Source organism: Poecilia reticulata, chromosome 10 (assembly GCF_904066995.2).
Source record: "Poecilia reticulata chromosome 10, P_reticulata-male-v2, whole genome shotgun sequence".
Classification (NCBI taxonomy): domain Eukaryota; kingdom Metazoa; phylum Chordata; class Actinopteri; order Cyprinodontiformes; family Poeciliidae; genus Poecilia; species Poecilia reticulata.
This window is the reverse complement of record NC_088839.1, coordinates 7,085,731-7,113,677: the sequence shown is the minus strand read 5'-3', so window position 1 is coordinate 7,113,677 and position 27,947 is coordinate 7,085,731. Positions and strand designations below refer to the sequence as shown.

Here is a 27,947-nt window from a genome sequence, read left to right as displayed (position 1 = left end):
AAATGATTGACGGGTACTTTAACTAGTGAAAGCCTTCGCTCGTGCCAAAATGAAAAGCTGAATGGACCAATGAACGCGCAGGACCTCGCTGACTCTCATTAACAGGAAGTTATTTAAGCAGCTGGACCGAGTTTGTGTTGTTGTTTCACGGAGCATGTCGAAGGTATCCTACGTGAAGTCCTCTGAGCAGCGCAGAAATGAACCCGGGAGTTTTTACGTGGCTTTTCCTGCTGTTGCTTCGTTTACGGACACTTGCTGCGGCCACAGCAGGTAGATAACTCGATACCAAGAGGAAGTAACTCTAAAATAAGCTTTGTTCTCTTTTACTGAATATTTTGGCAGTCATTTCTGTGATGGTGTTGGCGTTGTTAGTTGTAATTTAATGAGTCGTGAGTCCCAGGGGTGAAAGTAAGGGGGTACTGCGTACCCCTAAAAGATTTAGGGGGGGGGCTAACCCTAACCCTGCAAGAGAGGGGAGCGGCTGTCTACTGTAAAACATGAATGGGTTCACTGTGCAGCCGTGAGTTCACCCCACTAATCAGCCGTGACTGATTAGTTTTTCAAGAACAATCTAAAACACGACTTAATGAGTTAATGAATACCTTTTTTCTCATTTCATATTGTTTCTGAACTGTTCGTGCTTTACTAGAGCAGCGGTGCAACACGACGATCGCGGAAGGTTTGGAGTCGATCTCAGCATTAGGTGACAAACTGAACGCAGCCAGGACGCTGAGAGCAGCACGTCCTCCTCTGACTGGCTTAAAACGTTGGTAACTTTATGAAAGAACAACAACAACAAAAATCAACAAAACATGTTCAAATTAATGACCCAACGAACAATCTCAGTAATTATTGTTTCAACAAGGTGTTGCGCAATTCTGTGCGTTTCGGTTCCATTACCAAAATAACACAGGAGTTTAAAATGAACTAATCAACCACCTCTGTGTTCATGAGAGGCTTATTAACGATCGCAAAATAAATATCAAGCATGCAAATCTAATATCGTAGCGGACTGAATGTTATGTTTTTAGCATAATCTCATAATAAAAAAAAGGTGCGAGTGGTTTAGTGTTGATCACCTGTTCGGGTTGTTTTACCCTTTTTTTTAACCTTTACTGTGGCGCATCACAGCCGCTGTAGTTTCTGAACGTTCAATAAACGACAAACTTGGACTAATTACCTCGTTCTTTGTGAGTATACGTCATTTACAACAAACATCAAACACAGTAAATATGCTTCATTAGGTATTTAACAAACAAATGGCTTCTACCGCGATAATTATGTGAAATTAAATTAATTGTCTAATAGAAAAAAATAGTTTGGTGCTGTCGGGCTCGGAGTCTGAGAGGCTTTACCTTTATTAAACAATTTAGATTTTTGCCTCTTTAGTGGAAATATTGATGTTGATGAGACTTTCTCCAAAATAACCTTTTTCAACCTTTATAGCTCCACTGTTGAAAATGAGGCTCTAACATTCACAAATGACAGTGAAATAAAATCCAGTCCAACATCTGGTTTGAGGTGATTCCTCTGGAACCTGTTGGACAAAAAATATCTCAACTTCAGAAGATGTGCTTTAACCTAACAGAGCTCTGTGGTTCCTCCTATCAGCATGAGATTCAGGGTGAGGAGGCACCATGTTAGGAAGAGAAGTGGAAGCTGCAGGATCTTCAGAACAAACAGGTCATGATCCTGGGCTACTGATTATCCCTCTGTCTGGACACAGGATCAATAGAACCAGTTTAAAATATAAAATAGATGGTTATATGCCAGACATGGAAAACTAGGATGCACTCCATGCCATGATGTTCAGAATTTAGGTCTCATGGCATCTCAAGGTGTCAACATTGCAGCCAGTGGGCTGAAGGAAATACAGCTTTATTTTGTAGCAATTCAAGAGCTACCCAGCTTTTATCGCTTTGCAAAAAAATTAATTGCCACAGAAACTCCAAAGCACACAAAGTATATATATACACATATATATAAATAATTGTTTTATTTATTTTTGTCATAGTACCCCCAAGAATTTAAAACTAATTTAAGAATTTAAAACTTCATGAGTCGTGACCAAGACTCATGAAGTATTGTCATTTAGTCTCGCACGCTAATGTTAACTCTTAATATTTGCTCACTCAGTGGGTCTTTTTATGACGTATAAACTCAACATTAGCAGAAGTGAAATTTTCTTTGATCCGTTTGTTTCAAACTAAATACTCTGCTTTTTTTGTAAGCTTCTTCTCCTGCCACCTGGTATTGGTGTATTAAAGTGTTTGTTTCTAGAGTTAAACCTTTAAGGTCTGCTTGTTTTCAGAGGGGAGTAATGTCCTCTTCATCATGTCGGATGATCTGCGGACATCCCTGGGTTGCTATGAAGACACACTTGCGAAGTCTCCCAACATTGACCAGCTGGCATCCAAAAGCCAAGTCTTCCTCAATGCGTTTGCCCAGGTCAGAGCAAGATTTTGTAAAAAGATTTGAAATGATTTCCAGCTTCTTTTTTCTTAACATAGGGGGGATGAAACATCTTTCATCCATCATACCTGGATGAAAGGTAAGGTGTTTCATCCAGGTATGAACAGTGAGTTTTACTGGAAGAAGAAAATCCTTAAAAACAATTTGAAATGGTTGATCACAGGTTTAGCCCCTTGTGCTTGGGAGGAGCTTTTAAACAAGAATGTGTATTTTTTATTTCCACTTTATTAGGGTAAAATTGTAAACTTTTAATAATAAAAATTGATTGCAAGCTACAAGGAGCAATTAACTGCCAACTGTTTTCTCCTAATGTTTTTCTATAAAAAAACAGAACTCCAAAGTTGTCCAATTCTGTTCAATATTAAACACTTAAACCACAGGTGTCAAACTTGTTTGGGCCACTACCCTGCAACTTTTAGATGTGCCTCTAATGCACCATACCTGAATAGAATAATTAGGTCATTGGCAAGGATCTGGAGAACTTGTCTACACAAGGAGGAGGCAATCAAGCCATTTCATCCCAGTGTTTTGTACCTGTGGCACATCTAAAAACTGCAGGACAGTGGCCCTTGAGGACTGGAGTTTGACAGATTAATACTAAATGTTGTGTACATTTCCTTGATTCTTTGGATAAAAATAAAAATGCAAAAGTGTTGTTGTATTGTAGCTATATGCAACATTTTACCAGCAACCGAAGGAGTAATAGTTTCATTTCGGTGTCAAGTCTTTAGATTATGAAATGCATTTTGTTTTTATTTTTTACTCCAGTTTCTCATACTGTGTGAATTATACTGGTCCATGCCCAGTTGGGACAGGTTAGGTCTCACTGTGTTTTAGAGCCATTTCCCCCCCTGTAATGAAGAGAGCTTCATTACTGGGACTGTTTTTACTTAAGTCACTGTATAGCACTTTAAAAGCACTTTTTGCACTTTATTAACAAGCACTGCACTTTAAGCAGAAATTTGCACATAAATAACAATTTGCACACAAGAAGTTTTAATTGTATTTTAGTAATTGGCATGTAGCCTTTTATTCTGGGCTCTGCACAGCTGCTCCTCATTGGAAAGTGAGGTGGTTGCCTATGGAGGGAGGATAATTGTTATTCAGAGCAATGAGCTACTGGTGGGTAAAACTGAGCAAATGTTTGTGCATAATCTGTTAAGTGTGGAGTGCTGACATTAAGTGACTCACCTGTCTTTTCTGTGTCCTCTCCAGGGTGTTTGGACAAATACTACCCCGGGGGTCCAGACACCATTTATAGGTTCCGGGAGAGGTCATTGAAAAGTGGGGAGAGGAAATTGTTTATGGGTTTTTGTGGTGTTTCATTTGGTGTAAGATAAAAGATAAAATATTTATAAAAAGTAAATTTTAATGTTTATATTTAATAAAATGTAGTTTATTTAAATAGGTGGAGATTTGTGAAGTGACATCCCCCTGTGAATTGGAGGTGGTTGGGTCCAACACAGCTGAGACTATTTAAGCCTGCAGTTTCACCTGTGAAAAATTTAGTTGTGTGTGTTGATGCTGTGAAGAATAAACCCACTGCTATTTCTACCTGACTCTGCCTCAAGTAGTCTTCCTCACTGTAAAATCCAACCGCAAAAGGCCGCCGTGTTACAGCTAGTGATGGGTAAATGAGGCGTCATGAGGCGTTTCGACTCATAGCAACACTGTATTGATACTGTGTCGATACTGTCACTCAATACTGACACCTGCTGGACATTAAAAATTCCTACAGGCAACGTAGTGATTTGATGACCAGGTCTATACAGTAAGATTTAAGTCTTTGTATTTTATTGAATATTATATGTTGTATTATGTCATATCTTCAGTTACATTTAAATATATATTTGATATACAGTCAATAAATAATGTGAACATGTACCATAAAGTGAAAATTTAAGTGAATGTGTTTGGAATGAGGATGCATGGACTGTTTTTCTCCCACACATTTTTATTTAAAAAAATTTTTTTTTACAACCTTTTGAAATTAAGCCTGTTATGCTTTTTTGACAAAACTTCTGCTGTAGAAAAAAATTAAGTAAACACTACATTTACAACGAACCCTTGTTTTTCTTAGGGGTTGCGTTCCGAAAATAACCCGTGAGGCGAAATCCATGAAGTAGTTACCGTTATTTTTTACAGTTATTACACAGCATAAATAAATACTCTACATTGAAACCAAAGAACAAAACCTGTTTTCAGGTCAGCGGATGTCCTTGTGCATCAATCGGGCCTTATTAATGTGATCCGCAGTCGTGTCATTAAAGCGTCTCTTCCAAGCTGCTTTGCGAGATTCACAGCTGTATCTATGGCAGAGCGACGGATCTCATCAAACGAGCCTCCAGTCGGGTTTTGAGCTGTCCCTGGCCACAGTTTTTTTTTTTTTTCCCAGTAAATATTGAAAGTTTCAGTTTCCATCTCCTGAGTGGCCAATCTGTATTAAACACCATAACGTTATTGACACTCAGGTAGCGCGGAGACTGTTTTTACCAATCATATGGACAATTGGGATGAAGAACACTGTGGGGAAAAAAACTGCACAAAAAAATCTGCGAAGCAGCGATACCGTGAAAAGTGAACCGCGTTACATCGAGGGTTCACTGTATATGAAATAATTTATAAAAAGCAACTGAGTAATTTGTAGAATGGCTGCATATCTGAGTTTATCTAGGTGTATCTGGGACTTCATTCTCATGCCTGGTCTCATAATGCCTCAGCATTGAAAAGGTGGATTTATTTAAATAAGAGTTTAGTTAAACATATTATGTTCTGCACTTAACCTGCAGAACATAATATGAAAGTAAACTAAAAGTCAGTTTCAGCTGAATTTGGGTTCAGATAGATTAAGTAGAAACTGACAAGAACCAGATGAAACAACAAAAATGAAAACAAATTTATTTTCCAATATAAGATCAAAATGGTCCCACACTGCGGAAACATTTCCTTTGAAGCTGACAATGTAAAAGATCAAGAATTTGTTTGGCAAATGCTTTTGTCAGATTCGCTTCCTTATAAACACAGTTTGGCATCCAGTGTCATCTCGAAACAGTTCCTGTATTGGTCACGTGACTTGCTAAAACCAATACACGCACCGACACGCGTGTTGGTCTATGGGTTTGATGCATGCGCCGGCACATCTGTGTTGCTGGACCCGTCACTAGTTACACCCCCCTTTCTCCAGCAAGCCGTGTGCGCTCCCAGTCGCACATCCATGTTGACCAGTCGCAGACCGGACACAACCAGACTCTATGACTTCAACTCCTACTGGAGAGTCCACGCTGGGAACTACACTACTCTACCACAGCACTTTAAATCTAAAGGCTACTACACCATGTCAGTAGGAAAGGTGTTTCATCCAGGTATGAACAGTGTGTTTTACTGGAAGAAGAAAATCCTAAAAACAATTTGAAATGGTTGATCACAAGTTTAGCCCCTTTTGCTTATGTCCTGTTTCTTTCCATAGGAATTGCTTCAAACCACACTGATGACTACCCCTACAGCTGGTCTGTTCCTGCATATCACCCATTTTCCTTTAGATTTGAGAAGCAAAAGGTACGAATTACATGTTTAAAACATTGTTATTACCCTGCATGGTAGTATAACAACTTGTCCTTCACAAGGAACAACTTATCCCTGACTAATATTTGACAGTACTCTCCTGTGGTCTGTATGACAAACTCTTTCAACAAGATAAATTGATTAGCACACATTGTATTCATGAGGATCAATTGAATTTACTGACTCCTCAGTAGAAGAATGCAATGTAAAAGCACTGCTCACCACTGAGCTGTGATATTGTTTCTGTCATAATTGTTATAAGGATAAATGGAAGGATTTAGACATTCAAATAGGTTTCCTTTAAACAAAATTGAAATCAAAATAAACCCAGTTCCATGTGGACTTAATTAGTATAAGTTGATGTTTTGGTCCTTTGTGTGATTCCTTACCATCATTGTGCAGGAATTCAGACTGAGCCATGCTGTTGTGGATTTTCTGCTGTTTGGGACCATTGTGCCATTTCATTTCACATTAATCTCTCTGACACATGGCTTCACATTTGACTCTACGTACTATGGCATACAGAGGAGTTTATGGTTGACTCAGTGACTCCAAAGGGCCCAGGTTCTCAAAAAATATAACCAGTCCTCCATCACTGACTGACGGTTGGTATGAGTTGTTTGTCGTCTTCAATCTTTTTAATTTTGTTTTGTTGATTTTAGGGCTCCTAAAATCAACAGAATCATAGTAGCATATTCTCTGAGATATGCCACTTACCAATGATTGAATAACTCTGTTCTGGAGGTATGGACTATGTGAAAACTATATGGCTATGTAAAAGCAAGGGCGGTCATATAACAGACCATTTCTCATTTAGTGGGGGTTGATCAAATTGTACATTTTTACAAAAACATCACTATCGGATGAAACTACCCATAATGGCGTCATCTGCGATGTTCAGGATGTTCTTGGTGGCATTGCAGTCAGTAGTTTAGGGAATGAAGATAAGGGGCATGGCAACACAACCTTGTGATACAGATGATATGGAAGCTTTAATTGGAAAGTTTGGATTAACCCTGCAGAAGCTTTGGCTCCGCAGGCTCATAGTAACACATTTTTAGGGAACAACAAGTTACAGAGGACAGAGCAGCCATTCAGAGATGAGATTATAATGTCTGAAGACTGATTCTAGCTGGTCAAGTCAATGCTTTAGGATGGATAGTGAACTTTTTGAAACATTTTCGAGTTGGATGATTGCAGACTGAATTAAAAAAACCTCCCATTAAGCCTTTAGGTGAAAGCTTTGTTACGACTGACGGCGTACAGTTGATTATAAATGAGTCGGCAGGTGCCCGTCCCTGATTGATTGATTCCAAGAAGACGACGGAGATGTCCCATTGGCTGCCTTTCGGAGGGGACGGACATAAAAGATGCTGACGCGGACTTCCTGTGTTCCATCCTCAACTCATCTCCACCGGCCACACCCTTTTCCTTTGTTTATCTGTGTTAGAGTTCTGGAGTGTAGGAGTGAGTTGCCGTTTATGTTTCCTTAGTTTTCTCATGTTTTTCTTAGGTTAGGAAGGTAAGTTTTTTTGTACTTTGGTTTATTTACTTTTGATTAGGTAAGCTTCTCTTATTATTTAGATAGGTTCGTTTTGTTTGTTGTTTTCGGCGATAGCTCACTCTGAAGCCAAGTACTCCAGTTGTAACATCTTGATAAAAAAAAGATATATCTTTTTAAAAATAAATCATTATCAACTGTTCAATTTTGTGTGTGTCGGATGTTGAGATCGGAGGAGGATGGATCCTTCATGTTGCGACCTGGCCCCCCTAGACTGGTCGTAACATGAATTGGGGGCTCGTCCGTTCAAACTACTCCCACTTTTGAATCTTGGTTTTGTTTTATGTGTCTTCTTTCGTTGTGTTCGGTAAGTGTTTATTTTTTCTGATTGGCAGTTTTATTTTGTGCACCGGGGAATTATGGAGAAGGGGTTTTCCCTTGATGACTTTGTACGTTCACCTTCTTGGGTAAAATTGGACAAATGTAAGAAAGCGGATCTGCTTATTGTGGCTGACCATTATAATGTTGAGGTGTCTTACAGTGATCGAAAATCAGAACTGAAGGAAACGCTGTGTGAGAAACTGGTGGATAAAGGTGTGCTGCAAACGGTTGCAATGAAGGAAGCCGGAGACGCCGCACTTGGCGCGGTTGGTGACTCGACATTGGCTGATGCGCCTGCTGCAGTCTCAGAGTTCAATCAGGACTCTAAACCTCTTGAAGGTATGTCGTCGGAGGATCTGCGTCTCACACTCCATATAAGGGAGGTGGAGAACCGCAACAAGGAGCTGGAAGTGGAAGCCATGCATCTTCGGATCAGAGCTCTTGAGCTTCAAAACAGAGCACCTGCAGCTTCACCAAAACCACCAAGCACAGATTCTTCTGTTTCTGTTACTTTTGACATTGGTAGGCACATCACATTGGTCCCGCAATTTCGTGAGTCTGAGGTCGACTCTTATTTTGGCGCATTTGAGCGCATAGCCGCTGCCTTGAGCTGGCCAAAGGAATTCTGGTCCATTTTGGTGCAGTGTAAATTTGTTGGAAAGGCTCAAGAAGTGTGTTCGAGCTTGTCTTTTGAGCAGAGTTTAGATTATGATATTCTTAAGAAAACTGTGTTGCAAGCTTATGAACTTGTCCCGGAAGCATATCGTCAAAAATTCAGAAATCTTAATAAAACTGCTAATCAGACATTCGTTGAGTTTGCGCGACAGAAGAATGTTTTGTTTGATAAATGGTGTTGTTCGTGTGAAGTTAAAACTATTGATGATTTAAAATCACTTATTTTGTTGGAAGAGTTTAAAAAGTGTCTACCTGAACGTATTGTGACTTATTTAAATGAACAGAAAGCGTCATCTTTAACTAAAGCAGCACTTTTGGCTGACGAATTTATTTTGACTCACAAAAATGTGTTTTTTTCACAGAATTCGTTTCAAGAAAATTTGTCCGAACGAAAAAATCTCTCAGTGAGTCGAAATGTGCCAGCAGTTAACTTAAAAGCTAACAATCGTGAGTGCTTTTACTGTCACGCACCTGGACATTTAATTGCTGCGTGCCCCGTCTTGAAGGAAAAAGAAGCTAAGAGTATAAAAACTCCTGCGGGTGTGGGATTAATAAAGTCCGCTTCCCAGCCAAATGTACGCGGTGACATTCAACAAAACCTGAAGTTGATGTTGATCCGCAGTTTTTGCCATTTATTTCGCAAGGTTTTGTTTCTTTGACGGGTGAGGAAAGGATAAAGTTCCAATCACAATCCTTAGGGATACAGGTGCTTATCACTCTTTTTTGTTAGAATCTGTGCTGCCTTTATCTACGCAAACATCTTGTGGTTCAGATATTCTTGTGTGGGGAATAAAATGAGCGTCACCAAAGCCCCTCTGCATATGGTGCACTTGTATTCACCATTAGTTTCGGGACGCGTTAAGTAGCTGTGCGTCCGCGGTTACCAATTGAAGGAGTTTCTTTCATTCTTGGTAATGACTTGGCTGGCGGAAAAGTGTTTCCTACACCGGAAGTTGTTGATGACCCAATTTCGGTTACCCTTGTTACTGAATCAGCTGTTACTTTGAATGAGTTTCCTGCATGCGCAATTACACGCGCGCAGGCTCGTAAAATGGGGGAAATCGTAGATTTGTCTGGGTCATTTATGGCTACACTTGATGAAAATGGTTTTGATGCAAGTGACTCTGTAACAGTGTCAAAAGGTGACGTTCCTGAACTTATTCCTGCAGACGTAACTTTGAGTTTAAATATTACTAAGGAGATATTGATCAAAGCGCAGCAGAATGATCCGTCATTGATTTCTTGCTTTTCTGTTGTAGATAAGAGTGGATCTAAAGCCCAAGTGACATATTTTGTTGAAAACGGTGTTCTGATGAGATCTTGGTCCCCAGATTCAGGTGATCTGCATCGAATAAATCAGGTGGTTGTGCCACAAGATTACAGACTTCAGATTTTGAGTCTTGCACATGATGCCAACTTGGCTGGACATTGTGGTGTTAAAAAAACTTATCACCGGGTGTTACGTAATTTTTTTTGGCCTGGTTTAAAGTCTGACGTAGTGAATTATTGTAGATCATGTCACACATGCCAATTGGTTGGAAAGCCAAATAAACCAATTTCTCCAGCGCCGCTTCATCCCATTCCAGCGCTAGGCGAACCATTTGAACGAGTTTTATTGGACTGTGTCGGCCCTTTGCCAAAGACCAAGTCGGGGCATCAGTACATCTTGACTATAATGTGTGCTGCCACTCGTTTTCCGGAAGCAATTCCATTACGCACGTTAAAGGCGAAGAACATTGTGAAAGCCCTCACAAATTTTTTTTCAACTTTTGGTTTACCTAAAGTTGTTCAAACGGATCAAGGGACAAATTTTATGTCAAAAGTGTTTGCGCAGGTTATGAATGAACTGAAAATTCAACATCAAACCTCCAGCCCCTATCACCCACAGTCCCAGGGTGCGCTCGAGAGATTTCATCAAACCCTAAAAACTATGTTGCGCAAATACTGCCTTGAATCTAGTAAAAGTTGGGATGAGGGTCTTCCACTTCTGCTATTTGCAGTTAGAGAAACCATTCAGGAATCCCTTGGATTCAGTCCGGCAGATTTGGTATTTGGACACACTGTTCGCGGTCCACTCAAACTCGTTAAAGAGAAATGGTTGTCAGAGTCGCATCAAACTGAGCATAATGTTCTTGATTATGTTAGCAGTTTTAGAGAGCGTCTCTTTCATGCATGTCAGCTGGCCCAAGAAAACCTGGCTAAGGCCCAGAGTAAAATGAAAGCTCGTTATGATAAAAAATCTGTGATCAGAAATTTTATTCCTGGTGAAAAGGTTTTGGTGTTGCTTCCTATAAGTGGATCTAGTCTTCATGCACAATTTTTTGGACCATATGAAGTGGACAGAAAAATAAATGAGACGAACTATGTGATTAAGACTCCTGATCGAAAACGAAAAATGAGGGTTTGTCATATTAACATGCTTAAACGCTATGTTCCAGAGAAGGCGTTGTCGATAAAATCTCTTTTGTAGCCCCATTTCTATCTGCTCTTCAACCCCACTCTATCATCTGGCCGATGACGATTTGAGGGAGAACAGCGGTTGTATGCCTATGGCTCGTTTGAGGAACTCAGAAGTGTTGGGAACCTGGAATCTTTCCTATCTCATTTGTCACAATCTGCCCGAAAAGATGTTGTTGATCTGATTGAAACTAATGTGTTGCTTTTCTCAGATCATCCACAGCAAACCTCCGTGCTTTTCCATGATATTGATGTGGAAGTTGAGAAACCAATCAAACAACATGCTTATAGAATAAATCCAACGAAGCGTGTTTTAATGCAACAAGAAGTGGCTTACCTGGTTGAACATGGTTTAGCGGTGCCCAGTAACAGCGCGTGGAGTTCGCCCTGTATTCTGGTCCCGAAACCAGACAACACATCTCGATTTTGCACCGATTACAGAAAAGTTAATGCTGTCACTAAGGCCGATTCTTTTCCGCTTCCGAGAATGGAGGACTGCATTGATCGTGTTGGCTCCGCCAAATTTGTTACCAAATTGGACCTGTTAAAAGGTTATTGGCAAGTCCCATTAACACCCAGGGCTTCTGAAATTTCTGCTTTTGTGACTCCCGATTATTTCCTGCAATATACCGTTATGCCTTTCGGGCTGCGTAATGCACCCGCTACATTCCAACGTTTAATGCAAAAGGTGTTATTTGGAGTGAAAAATTGTGAAGCATATTTGGATGATGTAGTAATTTATTCCGCTACTTGGTCAGAACATCTGGAAACTCTTTCAGAAGTGTTCAATCGTTTTCGTGATGCTTCTCTCACATTAAATCTTTCTAAATGCGAGTTTGGTAAAGCCACTATCACCTACTTAGGAAAACAGGTTGGTCAAGGACAAGTGCGTCCTATTGCTGCTAAAGTGCAGGCAATAATCGATTTTCCTGTCCCACAAACAAAAAAAGATTTGCGTCGCTTTTTGGGAATGTGTGGTTTCTATCGCGGGTTTTGTAAAAACTTTTCAGCTGTAGTTAGTCCACTCACTGAACTTGTTAGTCCTTTGAAAAATTTTGTCTGGTCTTTATCTTGTCAGGTTGCGTTTGAGTCTGCCAAAGCATTGTTGTGCAGTGCACCAGTGCTGGCTGCGCCAAATTTCGAACGTTCCTTTAAACTTGAAGTTGATGCCAGTTTGTCTGGCGCCGGAGCTGTTCTTCTGCAAGAAGATGAGCAAGGCATAGACCATCCTGTCTGCTACTTCTCAAAAAGTTTAACAGACATCAGCTTTATTACAGTACAATTGAAAAAGAAGCTCTTGCTTTATTACTTGCTTTACAGAACTTCGAAGTTTATCTTGGTTCTAGTGCGCAACCTGTACAAGTATTTACTGATCATAACCCGCTAGTTTTTGTCTCCCAAATGCGCAACTCCAATCATCGACTGATGCGCTGGTCTCTGCTTCTGCAAGGCTTTAACTTGCAGATTAACTACAAAAAGGGTAAGGATAATGTAATAGCTGATGCTTTGTCTAGAATTTTTTAGTTTTCTCATTTGAATTAAACACTTGGGGGTGTGTTTAATTCTTAGGAAAGGGGGTGTTACGACTGACGGCGTACAGTTGATTATAAATGAGTCGGCAGGTGCCCGTCCCTGATTGATTGATTCCAAGAAGACGACGGAGATGTCCCATTGGCTGCCTTTCGGAGGGACGGACATAAAAGATGCTGACGCGGACTTCCTGTGTTCCATCCTCAACTCATCTCCACCGGCCACACCCTTTTCCTTTGTTTATCTGTGTTAGAGTTCTGGAGTGTAGGAGTGAGTTGCCGTTTATGTTTCCTTAGTTTTCTCATGTTTTTCTTAGGTTAGGAAGGTAAGTTTTTTTGTACTTTGGTTTATTTACTTTTGATTAGGTAAGCTTCTCTTATTATTTAGATAGGTTCGTTTTGTTTGTTGTTTTCGGCGATAGCTCACTCTGAAGCCAGGTACTCCAGTTGTAACATCTTGATAAAAAAAAAGATATATCTTTTTAAAAATAAATCATTATCAACTGTTCAATTTTGTGTGTGTCGGATGTTGAGATCGGAGGAGGATGGATCCTTCATGTTGCGACCTGGCCCCCCTAGACTGGTCGTAACAGCTTGTTAAACTGAATATAAAGGATTTCTACAAACATAACCCTTTCTTGATTAATTTGATTTAAATAAATCCTGAGTCTACCATCTGACTCCATACTTGTGATGCACCTATATTATCTATTTAAGATACAAAGTGTTTCCGCAGCCAGTTATTGAAGTTCAAACTTCTGGATTTAGTATTGCAATTTTTCTTTCTTATAAAACCCTTTATAAGAAAGTGTTTTATAACACTTTCTTATAAAAAGAAGACATGTTAATGTCCCACATTCATGTTAGTGGGACATTAACATGAATGTTAAATGTCCCACTAACATTCATGTACAATTTATGAAAAATACTTGAAATGTAAAACCAAACTCTGAGCAAACATTTCAATTGCACGTCTCCATGGCGTCACCAGAATGTTGAAAGCAGTGTAACATTCTGACGACATGTCACAAATCAAAACCCAAGCTGCGGAATTCCTTTTTACCGTCAGACAAACTCTGAACCTTTGAGAGAAACTACTTATTTTTTCCCCCCCCCGCGATTATCCCGATCGATCTGGTCAAGGTTTTGCTAGCCTCATGGCTTCTCCCAAGAAAACAAACTCCTTCATGCAGTGGCATGGAAACGAGAGGCGTGGCATTCAAAGTAATGTAAGTAACCAATTCCCACTCTATTTGAAACTTTGTTGTTGACTGTTTTATTTAGATATAAATATTTTATTTAGATTTAGATGGCTGATGTAATTTGAAAGCTTAAAACCAAAGTGTAAATGCTGCCTAGTTTACAAGAATTTACAATTTAAGAGCTTTTTCAAATTAAGAAATAATTTTTAACAAACACATGAATGTAGAGTTGCATTTAACTAGTTCAGTTATTTATAGTGTTATTAATTATTTAAATTGAGTAGTACTAATTGTTGCAAGTGATTTTTGTGAGCTGGATCGGTAAAAATCTTTGTTTCGCAGACTGCAGACGGCTGCAGCTATAACTCCCGGATGCTGGCAATGGAGAGAGTTCAGCATGCCGACAGCGTTGCCCTCGTTGAGCGCATAGAGAGGCTGTGTGACTCTGTGACGACCAGGAACAGTGCTGTAATGAAGAGACTGGGCCGCTCCATCCGGCAGAAACCCTCTCCCTCGCTTAGGCTCCTGGCCTTCCAGCCAAAGTCCTCCGAATCCCCCTGGAGACGAGCGAGCATCAGGAAAACCTGCCACTTTCTTCCTATAAATGGGAAGCAGAAAAGCGGCCCCAACAGGGCCCTGGATGAGCTGGCCTGTGAGATGACTGAAACTCCGGGCAGAGCCAGAAAGCCACGCCTCAAAGCTTTGGTTGGATCTGTGGACACACTGAGCACCATGGACCTCCACATTCCCAGTGAGCTCACCTCCATTTCACTGAACCCATATCTGCCATTGAGGCTGCCTCCTCTTCCTCCAGCCCCAGCAAATGGAGCATCTCGAATCCCGGTGAAAATCAAACAAGCCGGTTAGTTATAAAGTTGACCAGCAGACTTTACCTATAACAGCAGGCTGAGATGTTAAAACTCCTGAAATGTATCCAGCTGTTCTAAACGACTGTTTTTGCTTTTGACAGGACCAGAGCAGAATGTATCTGGATGCAATCGGCATTCAGTTTCAGCCAAAGTGGAGCAGGTGATGGAAAGAGAGAATCAGTTCCTGCTTATCCACCAACTCCCATCTAAAGCTTTAACTCCTCTTAGAGAGACTCTTAAAGTTTCTGCACTGACTCCAAAAATTGCACCTCTGCCAGAACTTGAATTGCTTCTTAAAGCTGCACCTCTTCCCAAAGCACCACCTCCTCATAAAGCACCACCTCCTTCTAAAGCACCACCTCCTCGTAAAGCACCACCTCCTCGTAAAGCACCACCTCCTCGTAAAGCACCACCTCCTCGTAAAGCACCACCTCCTCGTAAAGCTACATTTCCCTCTACGAATGCACCTCATCCTAAATCTGCACCTCATTGTAAAGTCACAATTCTTCATATAGCTGAGCCTCCGTCAAATGATGCACCTCATCCTAAATCTGCACCCCATAAAGCGCCACCTCTTCATATAGCTGCACCTCCTCCCAAAATTGCTCCTTCTTTTACAGCTGGACCTCTTCCCAAAGCGGCACTTCATCCTAAATCTGCACCTCATCCTAAAGTCACAATTCTTCATATAGCTGAGCTGCCGTCAAATGCTGCACCTCATCATAAATCTGCACCTCATCATAAATCTGCACCTCATCATAAATATGCACCTCATCATAAATATGCACCTCATCATAAATCTGCACCTCATCATAAATATGCACCTCATCCTAAATCTGCACCTCATCATAAATATGCACCTCATCCTAAATCTGCACCTCTTCATAAATCTGCACCTTCCCCTAAAACCATACCTCCTAAAGCAGCACCTCTTCATACAGCTGCACGTCCTCCTAACATCATTCCTCCTTCTACAGCTGCACTTCTTCCCAAAGCGGCACCTTATCCTAAATCTGCACCTCCTCCTGAAGTTGTAATTTTTCAGATAGTTGCACCTCCTTCAAATGCCACACCTCCTTCTACAGCTGCACCTCTTCCCAAAGCGACACCTCATCCTAAAGCCACACCTGCTAAAGTCGTACCTTCTCCTAAAGCCCTGCCTCATCTTAAAGCCACACTTCTTCATATAGCTGCACCTCCTCCTAAAGCCACACCTGCTAAAGTCGTACCTTCTCCTAAAGCCCTGCCTCATCTTAAAGCCACACTTCTTCCTATAGCTGCACCTCCTCCTAAAGCCCCACCTCTTAATACAGTGGCAGCTCTTTTCAAAGTGGTACCTCCTTCTAATGCCGCAGCTCCACTTCTAGATGCGCCACTTCCTCTAAAAGCTGCACCTCATCCCAAAGTGCACCCTCCCCCCAAAGCTGCTCCTCCTCTTATAGCCACACCTCTCTCCAAAGCGCCACCTCATCCTAAAGTAACGCCTCCTCCTACAGCCGCACCTCCTCCTACACCAGCCTCTCCTCAAAGAAGACAACGTAAACGAACCATCCACCACCAGAGGTATCGCAGTTAGGGTGTGTCCTCTCTGCATGGGACTTCCCAACATTTGCATCTTTCATTTTTTTCTCCCCCTTCCCACATTGTCCATAAATAATTCAGAAAAAGTTTGTAGTCTGCTGCCAATCAACTCCAGTGGTCAAAACTGGGATCCTCAAAGTCCCACTTTCACTTTTGATTTCAGTGGAAGCTTCCCAAAGAGGAAGTAAAACTCAATGAAACCTGTTCCTCCTAAAACTGAAAACTGATCTACAGAAGCAGCTGAATATGTTTGTGTTTTTGAGTTGTTGGGAAAGTTGCACTTAATTAAACATTTACCTTCATGCAATGTATATTGTGTATTCGTTTCTCGAAACCTGGACAAACTCAACATTTTAACATGTCGCACAGAAAACAGGATATTTAAGACATTTTATTGACAATGCCACACAGCAAACCTTCACTAAACCAGTCTGTAGGAGAGGAAAGGATAAAAGGAAATGGGAACCACACAAACTCGGCTCACTGATACAATTCTACCTTAAGATTAAACGTCAGATTTCCTTCTGAGCCACTGTAGATCTGAATGCTACATTATGATGCTCTGACGAAGGGAAGATGACAAATGCCGCCATGCTCCGTTTCTTCAATGGGACAAAGCATGAGGGGAGAGGAAGGAAAAAATATTAGACTGAAGAGAAACGTCTTACTGTTGTGGGCTGTTCTGCCCAGTAGCACAAACTTAAAGATTAACTTGGTCTACCAAAACAAATCTAACTAAAGTAATGTACACACATCTACACTGTAATCTGTAAGTAGTCTGTTTAGGTGCTGATGGTGCCCAACATTGGAAGTGACTTTTTTTTTTTGCTTAGTATTTACAGTTTTTCTAACTGTACATTTAGTTTTTTGTTGTATCCAGGAAAAGGTTTTATTTCCTCTTTCAAAGCGCACAGGTGTTCATTTTGCCTTTGTTTCTAGGTTTACTTTTTTCCCTCATTTTATCCTCAGTTTTTACAACAAATTTTGCCATCTATCTAAAGACATCTTGTCCAGACCAAGCATCATTTTGTACCTGCCTAAAGAGCATTTTGAACTTATTCCGTTTTTTGTTTTTTTTTTTCTCCCCCATTATATGCGGGAATCTGAATTTCCCATACGTTTGTCTCAATAGTCCTTAGGGTCAACATGTGGCAGTTTGTCACAATACTCTGTCCAATTACTCCAAAACTAAGCCTCCATTATTTTCATACCCATAGATGTCATCTTCAAACTTTTGGATCTCCAGTTTGGACTTTCTGTCAATAGACTGGATTTGGATTAGATGGGGACACAATAACACAACCTTGTGGCACTCCAGTACTGATGATTTGAATGTGGTAATTTCAAAACAAGCATATGGTGAGGAAGTTGATGGCAGACTGGAACTTGGAGTCTGCTACAGGTGCTTTTGATTGTTTTAACTTGCAATGTAAAAGGTTAAATGAAGTGTTGCGATACAAAATGGTGCTGTCTGCTAAAAAACATCTAATTCTGACCATGCCTCACTTTTGTGTGTGCCTAGTGGATGTTTGTACCTGCAGCTAATACTGTAAATCATGTTTCTGTTGCACTGTTCATAACGCACTTACATTTAAAAATTGAAAGGGTAACTTCATCTATCAAGCTTTGTCACAAGTTTACATGTACAGCCCAGAAAAAGAAGTAGATTCTATGACAGAGTTGTTTAAAATAAGACAAACAAAAATAACTGGGCTAAAAGGCTGGCAGGAGTGTTTGAAATGGTTGTCATGACAACATGTGGGTATGAAATGGGTTCCAGTGTGTGAAGGAGTGAACAGTGTACAACTGCTGTACACCCAGATATTATCCAGCTAAGCCTGTCACAGTAAGCAATTCATCAATTAATTGCATTAATTAAAATGAGCTCCATAATTCCCATTCTGTTTGAAGGGCAGTTTCGTTTACAAAGACTTCATAATCCATTTTATTTATGGCTTCATTTTTTTTTTTTTATTGTATAACCTTGTGTTATTTTAAATATCTTCCACTCCATTGCTGGCATTCTTTACAAAAATTTGTTATGCCATTATCAATTATATTACTTGAAAATGATCTCAAAACAATATTTATCACAATTACTGGGGCAATTTATCACCCAGCAAAATTTGTAAATCGTGACTGTCACAGAATGACTTTTGGACCTGGAGTGGACAGGAAGAGGACACGCAATCAAAATCATCTCTGAAAGCAAATAAAGTTAACATCTCTTCTCCAGATGTGTAAAGGTGAGGACGGTCAGCTCCACGCCAACCTGCTGTGTGCGGTTAACGTGACGGAGCAGCCCGGGGGAACCCTGCCGGACCTGGAGAGCACCGACGAAGCAGTGAGGCTACTGAAGAGTCGGGCCAGCGACGGTGCGCCTTTCTTCCTGGCTGTGGGCTTTCACAAACCACACATACCTTTCAGGATCCCACAGGTACACAAGTTTTTATTTATGGCACAGCCTATACAACACGACTTTTGTAAAACATGGAATTCATCAGAGTGGAAACGTATCTCATCCATCAGACTCAACCCATCGGCAAGCTTCCTGATGAATTGGTTTTAATTGAGCAGCTTTTGATGCATTCACAGACTTCACGTCCTCACATAAACATCTCCCAACACATGCTGCTGTTATTGATTTTGATCATGTCTAGCAGCTGGGAGAGACTGCTGTGATGATAACATGCTAAACAGGAACATTTGCAAATTTAGTTTTATGCAACGGGTCGTGTAAAACGACAGTCTGTGGCAAATTGAACATTTTAGCTGTGCATTGTCAGATGTTGGATGAATGCAGCTGCATATCAAAGATATGGCTTGTCCCGTCTGATCCTCATTGTGTCAAAGCTGAAACTGTGTAGTTAAAGTAAAAATGGAATTGATCTGGTGTTTAATTTGCTTGTGAAAGAAGAGCTTACAGGTTGTTTGATTTGTTAGTTCAGTAATGCTATGACGTTAAACAGTGTTTCATATCCCTATTTATACTTGTTGCACTGCTGCTACAAATTTTATGTATTTATTGGAATTTTATATGCCATAGTGTGGAATATTTATGAAACTTGAAGTAAAATGTTGGTTTTAAGGGTTTTCAAACTAATAAAAACAGGAATTTGTTTTTTCCCTAAATTAAAATCTATTTCAGCCACTTATAGGTCACCTGATGAGTATACTACTGTTAAAAATCAGAAAGGATGCATCTGGGATTAAATTTGGAAGTGTAAAGCAGAGTTGAGTCATGGAAAACTATCCAAAGATTTTACGAAATGCAACCAAGTCATCATCGGAAAATGGAAATCCAAACCTATCTAAACATGGCCACCATCTTAACTGTAGTAAACGCAGCTGTTACCCTTCTGAGTTTTCTCAATAATAAATCTGTTGTTCCAAAATCTGATTGAGGGAAACAAACATATAGGAGGCATGGCAAACATGCCTCCTATATGCCTCCCATATGAAGCTTTGGTCAGAAGAATCCAAATTTAGCTCCAAAAAGGCAGAAAATGAACTGCTTAACTCCCTAAACACATCCTCCCATGTTAATACAAGGTGGGGGCTGCATTATGCTATGGGGATGCTTTTTCTTCACAGGGTCAAAGTTTATCAGGAATAAGAAAATGATTGGAACTACACATGAAAAAATCGATGTCCAAGTGGCCTAATCAAAGTCCAGACCTAGCTCCATCTCTGAATCCGTGAGCTTGTTTTCATAAAAATGAGCAAACATTTCAATCTCTACATGTGAAGAGACTTTAAGCAGCAAATGAAGGTCAATTAAATCTGTTTTAATGAGATTTAATAAACTGGGATTATTTTATATCTTCATGAAGTTGACATCATACTCAAAATGTCTTGTCTCGCTGCGTTTGATTGGCCGCAGTTGTTGTTCTGGTCCAGTCTGTGTAATGCATGGCACAAAGACAGCGATTCAGTCGCTCTGAATCGGATTCATTATAAACAATTCACTCCGTCCCCCGGCCCCTAAATGAGCAGGCTGTTGTTGGCACAAACACGGCTGAGTGAGAGAGATGGGGGGAGGTTATTGTTCTGTGAGAGGAGGCAGTTTTGCTTAAGTATGTTTTGGACAAATGCTCCCAAATCCTAGACAAAAGCGGACACAAAGCCTTTGTAAATGGTGTTGGGGAAATGGGGAGAAATAATGGCTTATAGAAAAAAAGAGAAGGAGCATGGAAAATAGCTTTTTGGGATAACCAGAGTCCAAACGAGGAAAGAAAAGGAAAGTCGAGAAAACAAGAGTACTGGTCAGGAGTTAACGGCATTGATTCTTGAAAATCTTTGATACGTTTTATTTAGAAATCTCCAAACGGCTCCATGGAGGTGTTTTGTTGGTGCTAGCTGGTAGTATTAATTTTTGGATTAGCGGTAGTGAAGAATTTAAATGCAAACATTGGAAGTAGATATTTCCATCTTTACACTGTCTCTTTGTGGTGGTTTTATCCATGTTTAACACTTGAATACCCTTCAATGTTCCAGGAGTACCTGAGCCTGTACCCCTTAGATGAAATGCCTTTGGCCCTAGACCCAGATGTTCCCAAACTCCTTCCGCCTGTAGCCTACAATCCCTGGACCGATGTGAGAAAGAGGGAGGACGTTCAGAAACTAAATGTCAGCTTTCCATACGGACCAATTCCTAAAGACTTCCAGGTAAAAAAAAACCGCAAACCTTTCAACCCGACGATGGTGTGCTCCTTCTTCATCAATGAGGAAGTACAACGATGTTGCTCTGCCATGTCTTCCAGCGGCGTATCCGTCAGCACTACTACGCCGCTGTGTCTTACATGGATGCTCAAGTTGGGAGGCTTCTCAGCACTCTTGATGCTCTCAGGTTGACTGACAGCACAATGGTGGTTTTCACATCTGATCATGGTTAGATTTTTATGCCCTAAAATTTGTTTTCTTATTATCTGGAGTCTAGCGGGTATCTCTCGTACAGATGTAACAGGTTTACTTGCACACCCTAGTGAAGATGTGTAGAAACCGTGAAAGTGATCTTTTACCTCTTTTCTGGTCTTCACCTGTGATTTTTTTCACAAGGTTGGATCAGATGAAGAAAGGGATCTATAGATATTACTCTTGGCACTTTTAGATAAGGGGTCTCGAACCCTGGTTCTGGAGATCTGCTATCCTACAGGTTTTGGATGCAACCCTCCAAACACACCTGAATAAAATCAAGAACTTGTTACCAGGCCTTTGCTAAACTTTATGGCATTCTGAAGAGGTAATTCACTCATTTGATCCAGCTGAGTTGGAACTAGGACGATATAAACCAGAAACTTGTACCCTTCGCTTCGTCTAGAGGGTCTGGGCTCTATTGAGAAACGATTGCCTCCTAAAGGCATGCACTTGTCACGTTATGTTTGTACCCCGGGTAAATATAAGGTCATTGATTTACTATTTAAAGTTCCCAGAGGCTATTAACAGGTAATAAATAAACAAAAGAACAGTTGCATTTAACTAGAAGTCATGGGAGATTTTGTTTAAAATTATTTTTTTAATGTAAGATTTTTTTTCTGCTAGAAATAAAGCTGGATTTTTCTGAGGATATGCTACAATGAAATGAATGTATTTTAAGATCTTCTGCACATCTTCATAAGCTGTAAATTGTTTCCTCCCTGAACAAGATGTTCCACTCAACAATGACTTGCTGTAGTTCCCTTTGACCACCAGATGGCAGTGTTGTGACAGCAAATATCTTGTCATATAAAACTGCTGCTCTTTGTTTGCATTACTTCCCATCTTGTCCTTTTTTTTGTCAAAGCTAAATTAATGTGAACATTTATGTGGCGGATGACGTGAAAAAAGTTGTGCAAATATAATTAGTGCTTTTATTTGTGCTATGTTGATTTATCTTCACCTCTGTCACATCAGCGCTTTTTAATCCAAAACCTCAAATTTTTCCCCCTCTTCTTAAAACAGGTTGGTCGTTAGGTGAACACGGTGAGTGGGCTAAATACTCCAATTTTGACGTGGTGACGCGTGTTCCCCTCATCATGTTTGTCCCTGGGGTCACGGCCTCCTACAGCTCTCCAGGAGAGTCTACCTTCCCCTTTATTAACGTTTTAACCCAACCAGAGTACAGCTTCACAAGTAAGAACCCTCTACTGGCGAAACCTTTTTAATGCCTATAAAAGTCTCTGCTTTCCACAGCCTTAGTGCATATTTAAACAGAAAACTTGTGGGTTTTTAAGTGCTCTCATAAAGCTTGTTAAAACATTTTCTAATGTAGCCATTAAACTTTTAATGAAGTCTTCAATGTACACAGGGAGCTTGAAAGAAACGTATTTAGACATGGATACTCTTGGATATTTTGCCTAAGGATAGTTTTATTTTTCTGCAAGTAAAAGTGGTGCAATGGTGATGAAATGCAAGTACATTAAAACACATTTTCGGGGTACCTTCGCTGTCTTTGCTGGCTGTGGTTGGTTAAAACTTCAACTGCATGACTTTGTATTTTTATTTATTTTTGCTCCCAGATGCCAGAGTTATCCAAAACACGGTGGAGCTGGTGGATGTTTTTCCTACAGTTTCTTGCATGGCCGGCCTCCCAGCACTTGAGGAGTGCCCTGATGTTTCTTTCCAGGTATAAAAACCCAAATAAGTAAATTTATCCAACACAAGAGGAGCTCAGAGTATCAATGCGTCAGGTTTGAGGTTTTATGCTATAGATTTAACAGCTCAGATTGGAGATTGAGCTTTTTAATTAGGATGTTTTTACCTGGCTTAATATTGTATTAAGCCATTTTAAGCCAAACTATTGCACAACACAAATTATTTTAGGTTCATCTGGATTGTAACTTCTTTTTAATCAATCACATGTAGCAGGCAGTTAAATGTTGAGCATGAATGTGCCATTGATACTTTTCTTGCTACCGAGAAGGAAATGTTCTGGAAAAAAATGTTAAGAAAAGTAACAGGTGGCTTTTCCTGTGCCAAAACTGATGATGTACAGTCAGTGCATTTACTAACTTGGAACATCTGCAATATAGTTGATCCATTTTTCAAAAAGTCCCAGCCCAACCCTGCTTGATGTAAATGCTGCTAATCACAGCTGAATTAATTCAGACCACAAAGCCAGAGCTGACATTTTTAATATTTTAAAATTGAAAACTCGTTTTTTTTGTTTTACAGTTGAGTTCTACTTTTTCCTTCGTTAATGATATTAGCATGATGACTTGAAATTTCATGCTAGGTTCATGCTAACGGTTGCGATAGGTTTTGCCTTAGGCCTAATTGTTTTGGACTGTTTGACATGAGAGTAGAAATAAGTTTTCCAGATATTTTGGGAATCTCTGAAGGTAGCTTTTATTTCCAGCTATTGAATGATTTTAATAAAAGAAAACAAAGAGCTGGCAGATAATCTGGAAAATCCACTGTTGTGGCTCCGACATACACATCTTATTAATGGCTTTGGTTGTGTGTGGTATTTATTTCCATTTATGGATTTAAAATATTTTACAGATCCTGTGAAAAGTATTTTTTACTAAATTAAAGTTTCTTGGTCCTTGAGAGGATGAAGCTACATTATTATGCCGTTATCAAGATAGTACTTGAAAATAGACTCAAACAACCTCTTGGTTTATCACGATAATTACTGCGACATTTTATCGTCCAGTAAAATCAGTTATCGCTGCAGGCCAAGTGTTTTACTCCCCTCCTGCTCCGTTTCAGGTGGAGCTGTGCACAGCAGGAAGGAACCTGGTAGACACTTTTTACCAGACAGAACGAGGGATGATCCCTGAGCGCATGGCTTTCAGCCAATACCCTCGTCCCGCTGACACCCCGCAGGTAGGGCATTTACAAAACACCACGTAAAGTTTCATCACGATGGTGAAATTACAGTTAATTTTAAAAAAAGCAAAACAAGAAAACTTGGTTATCAGTTTGAGCCTTTATTAGAGGTGGATATTTATCGTATCATTTATCATTAATCGTAAAAAAAAAAAAAATTCCTACCATGATTTTAATTTATTGTTGTCTAGATAAATGTCCATAAATGTCACAGAAGAAACAAAACTGTCAGAAATGTTTTTTATCTCAATGGTTTGTTTCATAAGAGCATCAATATATTTGAAAGTCTGATTAAATGTCACTGCTGTGTGCAGTTTAATGATGTAAATCTCAATTATTTAAACGGTGTCTTGAAGAAGCCTATTCCAAATTGGGATGTTTTTTAAGAACATTTGTGCTTTTTGGTGCTATGAAAGCCGTCTCAGTTTTTTTAATTTATTTATTTTTCTGTAATACTACCCAAAAAATTAAAGAATTGCTTACAGAAAGGAGCATACATTTTTAGTGGACATGTTCATTTAAAAAATAAAGAACAATGAAAAGCATGTGTATATGAACCTGTGGAGTGACTCTGCGAAACAATTTTGCTAAAGTACTGAATTATTGTACAACTATAAATACATTCAAAAAAAGATGCAACACTATTTTAGATGGTTATATGGAAGATCAGGGACATACAGAAATGGTAAAATATGGGATATCAGGGTTTCCCCCAGAAAACTTGCTAAGCCCGATGGTTGAGGCGGTCCACCATGTTTTTGTATTAAAAGATGTTAAGTAGACAGGAAATGTAAAATTATTATTGTGTAATTATATGTTACGGGGAAACATCTCCAGTGAACTGCTATTTAAACCCACAACTACTCTAAAAACAGTTAATTTTTACTTCCATTTAATCCAAATTAAGTCAGCGGCTCCATCAGGCCCCCAAGGGCTTCAAGGGCCCCATAAACACTAATATTTTAAAACAGACCACAGATGCATAAAAGTAACACTTGTTTATTGAGATTATCAATGCTGTTAAATTTGATTAAATTGTTTAGGCATACATAAGTTAAAACATTTTAAATTGTTTAGCATTTAGATGCATGATTTTAAGGAGCTGGCAAGTTCACTTTGTAAAACTTCAAAGAACAATATTCATAGTTATATTGTTTTGTTACAATAGCAACAATCTGATGCTGTGAGTTTAATCTTTGAATTTACAAATACAAATTAGTAAACTGCTATTATAACTTATTGCTTTTTAGGCTGGCCAATTAAACTAATCGTATCTCCCATATTTCACTAAATCTAACACAGAAGCTAGAGGTACTGATATTTTTAGCAGCACGAGGGCCCCCCCCCCCCCCGAGTCAAAGTCATACAGCCTTGGACCAGCCCTGCACATTGAGTAAATCCGCTGCACTGCGCAGAAATGCGCAACAAACGGGAGATTTAATTGAATGCTGCTTCAGTAGCTCTTTCATTTTGTGTCTGAGTTTTTAATAAGCGTCACAGAAACTGTTTAGGTTGGTCGAGTTTATGGGGCGAGTTTCTCAGATCTCCGCGCGCATTAACTCTTAAGTAGACAACGCATTTGATATGGTTTGATGCATCGTTTAACCGGAAAAATACTAAAAAAAAATAAATAAATAATATAAAATCAGCGTGATGCATGACTCCGAGGAGAGCGCGAAAGCTCCTCACCGGTCTGAACCTGCATGAGGTTAGCGCTGCTCGTTATCCACAAACACTCCGGCCAACCGGGTTCACAAAGATAAATCATTCTCACCGCTCTACAACGCGCACCTCTGAATTTGCTACAAGTTATTCCTGCGGTTCACATAGAGCTGCGCAACCAGAGCTAACGCGGTGGGTTTTAAACTCTTACCTAGAGTTCTCCAAAGGATCACAATTCCTCACAGTAAGTTGATGTAAACATCCATACATGTCAGCCTGTGTCCAGTTTGAGTGAAAGGAGGCGGCAGCGCGCAATCCTGCTGAGGTAAAGCAGCGGCAGCGCAGAGGCGCCAGCGGTGTGATTGGTCCGCGCGCTGTCAGCTTTAAATGCATAAACTATAAACCTATTATAAACCTAAACTTTAGGAATAAATCTGCTCTGCTAGTGAAATGCTAAGAGCAACAGAGACACTTGCAGTCCGGCCTTAAAAAAATAAAAAAATAATAATTATTATTTTTTTAATTATCACTATTTTCCTAGAAACGTAAACAAGCAACGCTTAGCCTGGCGGCGGGGCTAATAAAGCATGGCGGGCCGCCAGGCTTATAATACACTGGGGGAAACCCTGCATATTAATGATTCAGTTAAACATACTATAAAATATATCAACATTTAGATCTAAACAGATGTATAGAGATGGAGACATAGATAGATGTATATAGATTGAGATAGATATAGAGATGTAGAGATATTGTGTAAAATTGTTTATGTTGATATAATGTATACTGTCACGTGTATTTTGATATATTGAAAAATAGTTTATAAAAAAAAAGAATAGTGTAAAGTGGTGGGAACAGTTTTTTTTTTTGGGATTTGTTCAAAATAATCGTTATCACAACAGTGTCTCAAAATACGGCAGTATAGTTCTAATCCCACCCCTGACCTTTACCCTCTGTTTGTACCTGGGCTGCCTCCTCTGTTCTCTCCAGAGCCGTGAAGATGCAACAGCCTGATGCTTGATACAATGACTTGGCAGCTATGCAGAGAAATGTCCTCAGATTAAAAAAACGCCTCATTGCTCTAAATTCTTCTTTTAGAACAACTCTGACCTTCCTGATCTCAAAGACATCAAGGTGATGGGTTACTCGATGCGTAACTGGCTCTACAGATACACCCTGTGGCTTGGCTTCAATCCCAGAAGCTTCCAGGTGGGTGTGTCACATTCAGGACTCTCGCGCCGTGACAGCTCTTTCTCCTATCTGCCTCTTCTCTTCTAAACGGGTTGGGTTCTGCCTGGGGAGTTGAGCGCGATGGATCCATCCATCTTGTGCGTCTCAGACTTATCCCATGTCAAAAAGTGGCTTATGTTTGTCTTTATCGCTCATTCGTCTCTCAACCTAGGTGAACCTGTCGGATGTTCATGCAGGGGAGCTGTACATGTTGTCAGTCGACCCTGAGGAGGATGAGAACGTCTACAAGAAACTGGACCACAATATGGTGACGAAGAAGATGGCCAGCCTTCCTCCTGTACGTTTTTAATTGGCTCCAGTAACTAATCTTTTGGTTTTTTTCTGAATAGTATTTAGCTACTCTGCTACTTATTTTTCAGGACACAAGTCTGCAGACTAGAATGAGGCTCCAGCTCTTTTACCACACAGCAGGACTGAAGACAGACAGAGGGAAGGTGTGACGAGCATTAAACACAACAGATGGACTCACTGGGACAAACTCAAAGGGAATATGGCTGCCTGAAAGGGATAAACACTCTGTGTATATGTATGTGTATATATATATATTAAAATCTTGCACTTTTTCAATTTTTTGGACTTTGGTTTATGTTCCTAATTAAAAATGTTAAAACTTTACTTTCCACAAAGAAAGTAAAGAAAAGATTCTATCAGGGCTGGATGATGTGGCTGAAAAAATGTATCAAGATGTAAAGGTTTCATATCAGTCTATCGATTATTGATCAGGGTTTTGTTTTTAATATCTGATAGACTGCCAAATTGGTGGCGTGACCTTTTCTGTTTTAGCCACATTTTTCACTCCTTGCCGTTTTATTTTTTCATTTTTATTTTTAAGCAGTTTTGAGGCATGAAGGCAAAATGTGAAACTGCTGCTGTGCCAGTCTCTCAGGAGGTTGTTGCTAGGTTACCACTGAGCGAGTGAGTTGATGCCACCAACCTTTCTTAGCTGGCAGTGAGAGGCTGAGCGGCTAAAGCCTTTCCTCTGCCTGCGTTGCCC

The 27,947-nt window shown here is 40.0% G+C and overlaps 2 protein-coding genes across 5 annotated transcripts; both read left to right on the top strand.

Annotated features, from left to right (window-relative positions):
* The first annotated feature begins 71 nt into the window (after positions 1-71).
* ids (iduronate 2-sulfatase) lies at positions 72-27,520 on the top strand. 4 transcript variants are annotated; one of them, XM_081611653.1, is made up of 13 exons: positions 82-270; positions 2,312-2,448; positions 5,657-5,834; positions 5,939-6,027; positions 18,465-18,665; positions 20,726-20,896; positions 20,992-21,118; positions 22,169-22,339; positions 22,726-22,832; positions 23,921-24,037; positions 26,801-26,911; positions 27,105-27,230; positions 27,313-27,520. In XM_081611653.1, the coding sequence occupies exons 1-13, from the start codon at positions 198-200 to the stop codon at positions 27,391-27,393; spliced, it is 1,689 nt and encodes a 562-aa protein (XP_081467779.1). In that variant the 5' UTR covers positions 82-197; the 3' UTR covers positions 27,394-27,520. The 4 variants fall into 4 exon arrangements, with proteins under 4 accessions (XP_081467782.1, XP_081467780.1, XP_081467779.1 ...); XM_081611654.1 differs by lacking the exons at positions 5,657-5,834; positions 5,939-6,027 and having other exon boundaries at positions 81-270; XM_081611655.1 differs by lacking the exons at positions 82-270; positions 2,312-2,448; positions 5,657-5,834; positions 5,939-6,027 and adding an exon at positions 16,664-18,074.
* Positions 13,169-16,539, top strand: LOC145553089 (uncharacterized). The gene is made up of 3 exons (XM_081611652.1): positions 13,169-13,805; positions 14,121-14,640; positions 14,749-16,539. The coding sequence occupies exons 1-3, from the start codon at positions 13,734-13,736 to the stop codon at positions 16,221-16,223; spliced, it is 2,067 nt and encodes a 688-aa protein (XP_081467778.1). The 5' UTR covers positions 13,169-13,733; the 3' UTR covers positions 16,224-16,539.
* Positions 27,521-27,947: the final 427 nt, after the last annotated feature.

Excerpts from the sequence above, each read along its gene's own strand:
- ids (XM_081611653.1), top strand. The coding sequence starts at position 198 with ATGAACCCGGGAGTTTTTACGTGGCTTTTCCTGCTGTTGCTTCGTTTA. Across the intron at positions 6,028-18,464 it reads TTAGATTTGAGAAGCAAAAG|ATGTGTAAAGGTGAGGACGG; the intron begins GTACGAATTACA and ends TCTCTTCTCCAG. Across the intron at positions 18,666-20,725 it reads TACCTTTCAGGATCCCACAG|GAGTACCTGAGCCTGTACCC; the intron begins GTACACAAGTTT and ends TCAATGTTCCAG.
- LOC145553089 (XM_081611652.1), top strand. The coding sequence starts at position 13,734 with ATGGCTTCTCCCAAGAAAACAAACTCCTTCATGCAGTGGCATGGAAAC. Across the intron at positions 13,806-14,120 it reads GGCGTGGCATTCAAAGTAAT|ACTGCAGACGGCTGCAGCTA; the intron begins GTAAGTAACCAA and ends TTTGTTTCGCAG. Across the intron at positions 14,641-14,748 it reads GGTGAAAATCAAACAAGCCG|GACCAGAGCAGAATGTATCT; the intron begins GTTAGTTATAAA and ends TGCTTTTGACAG.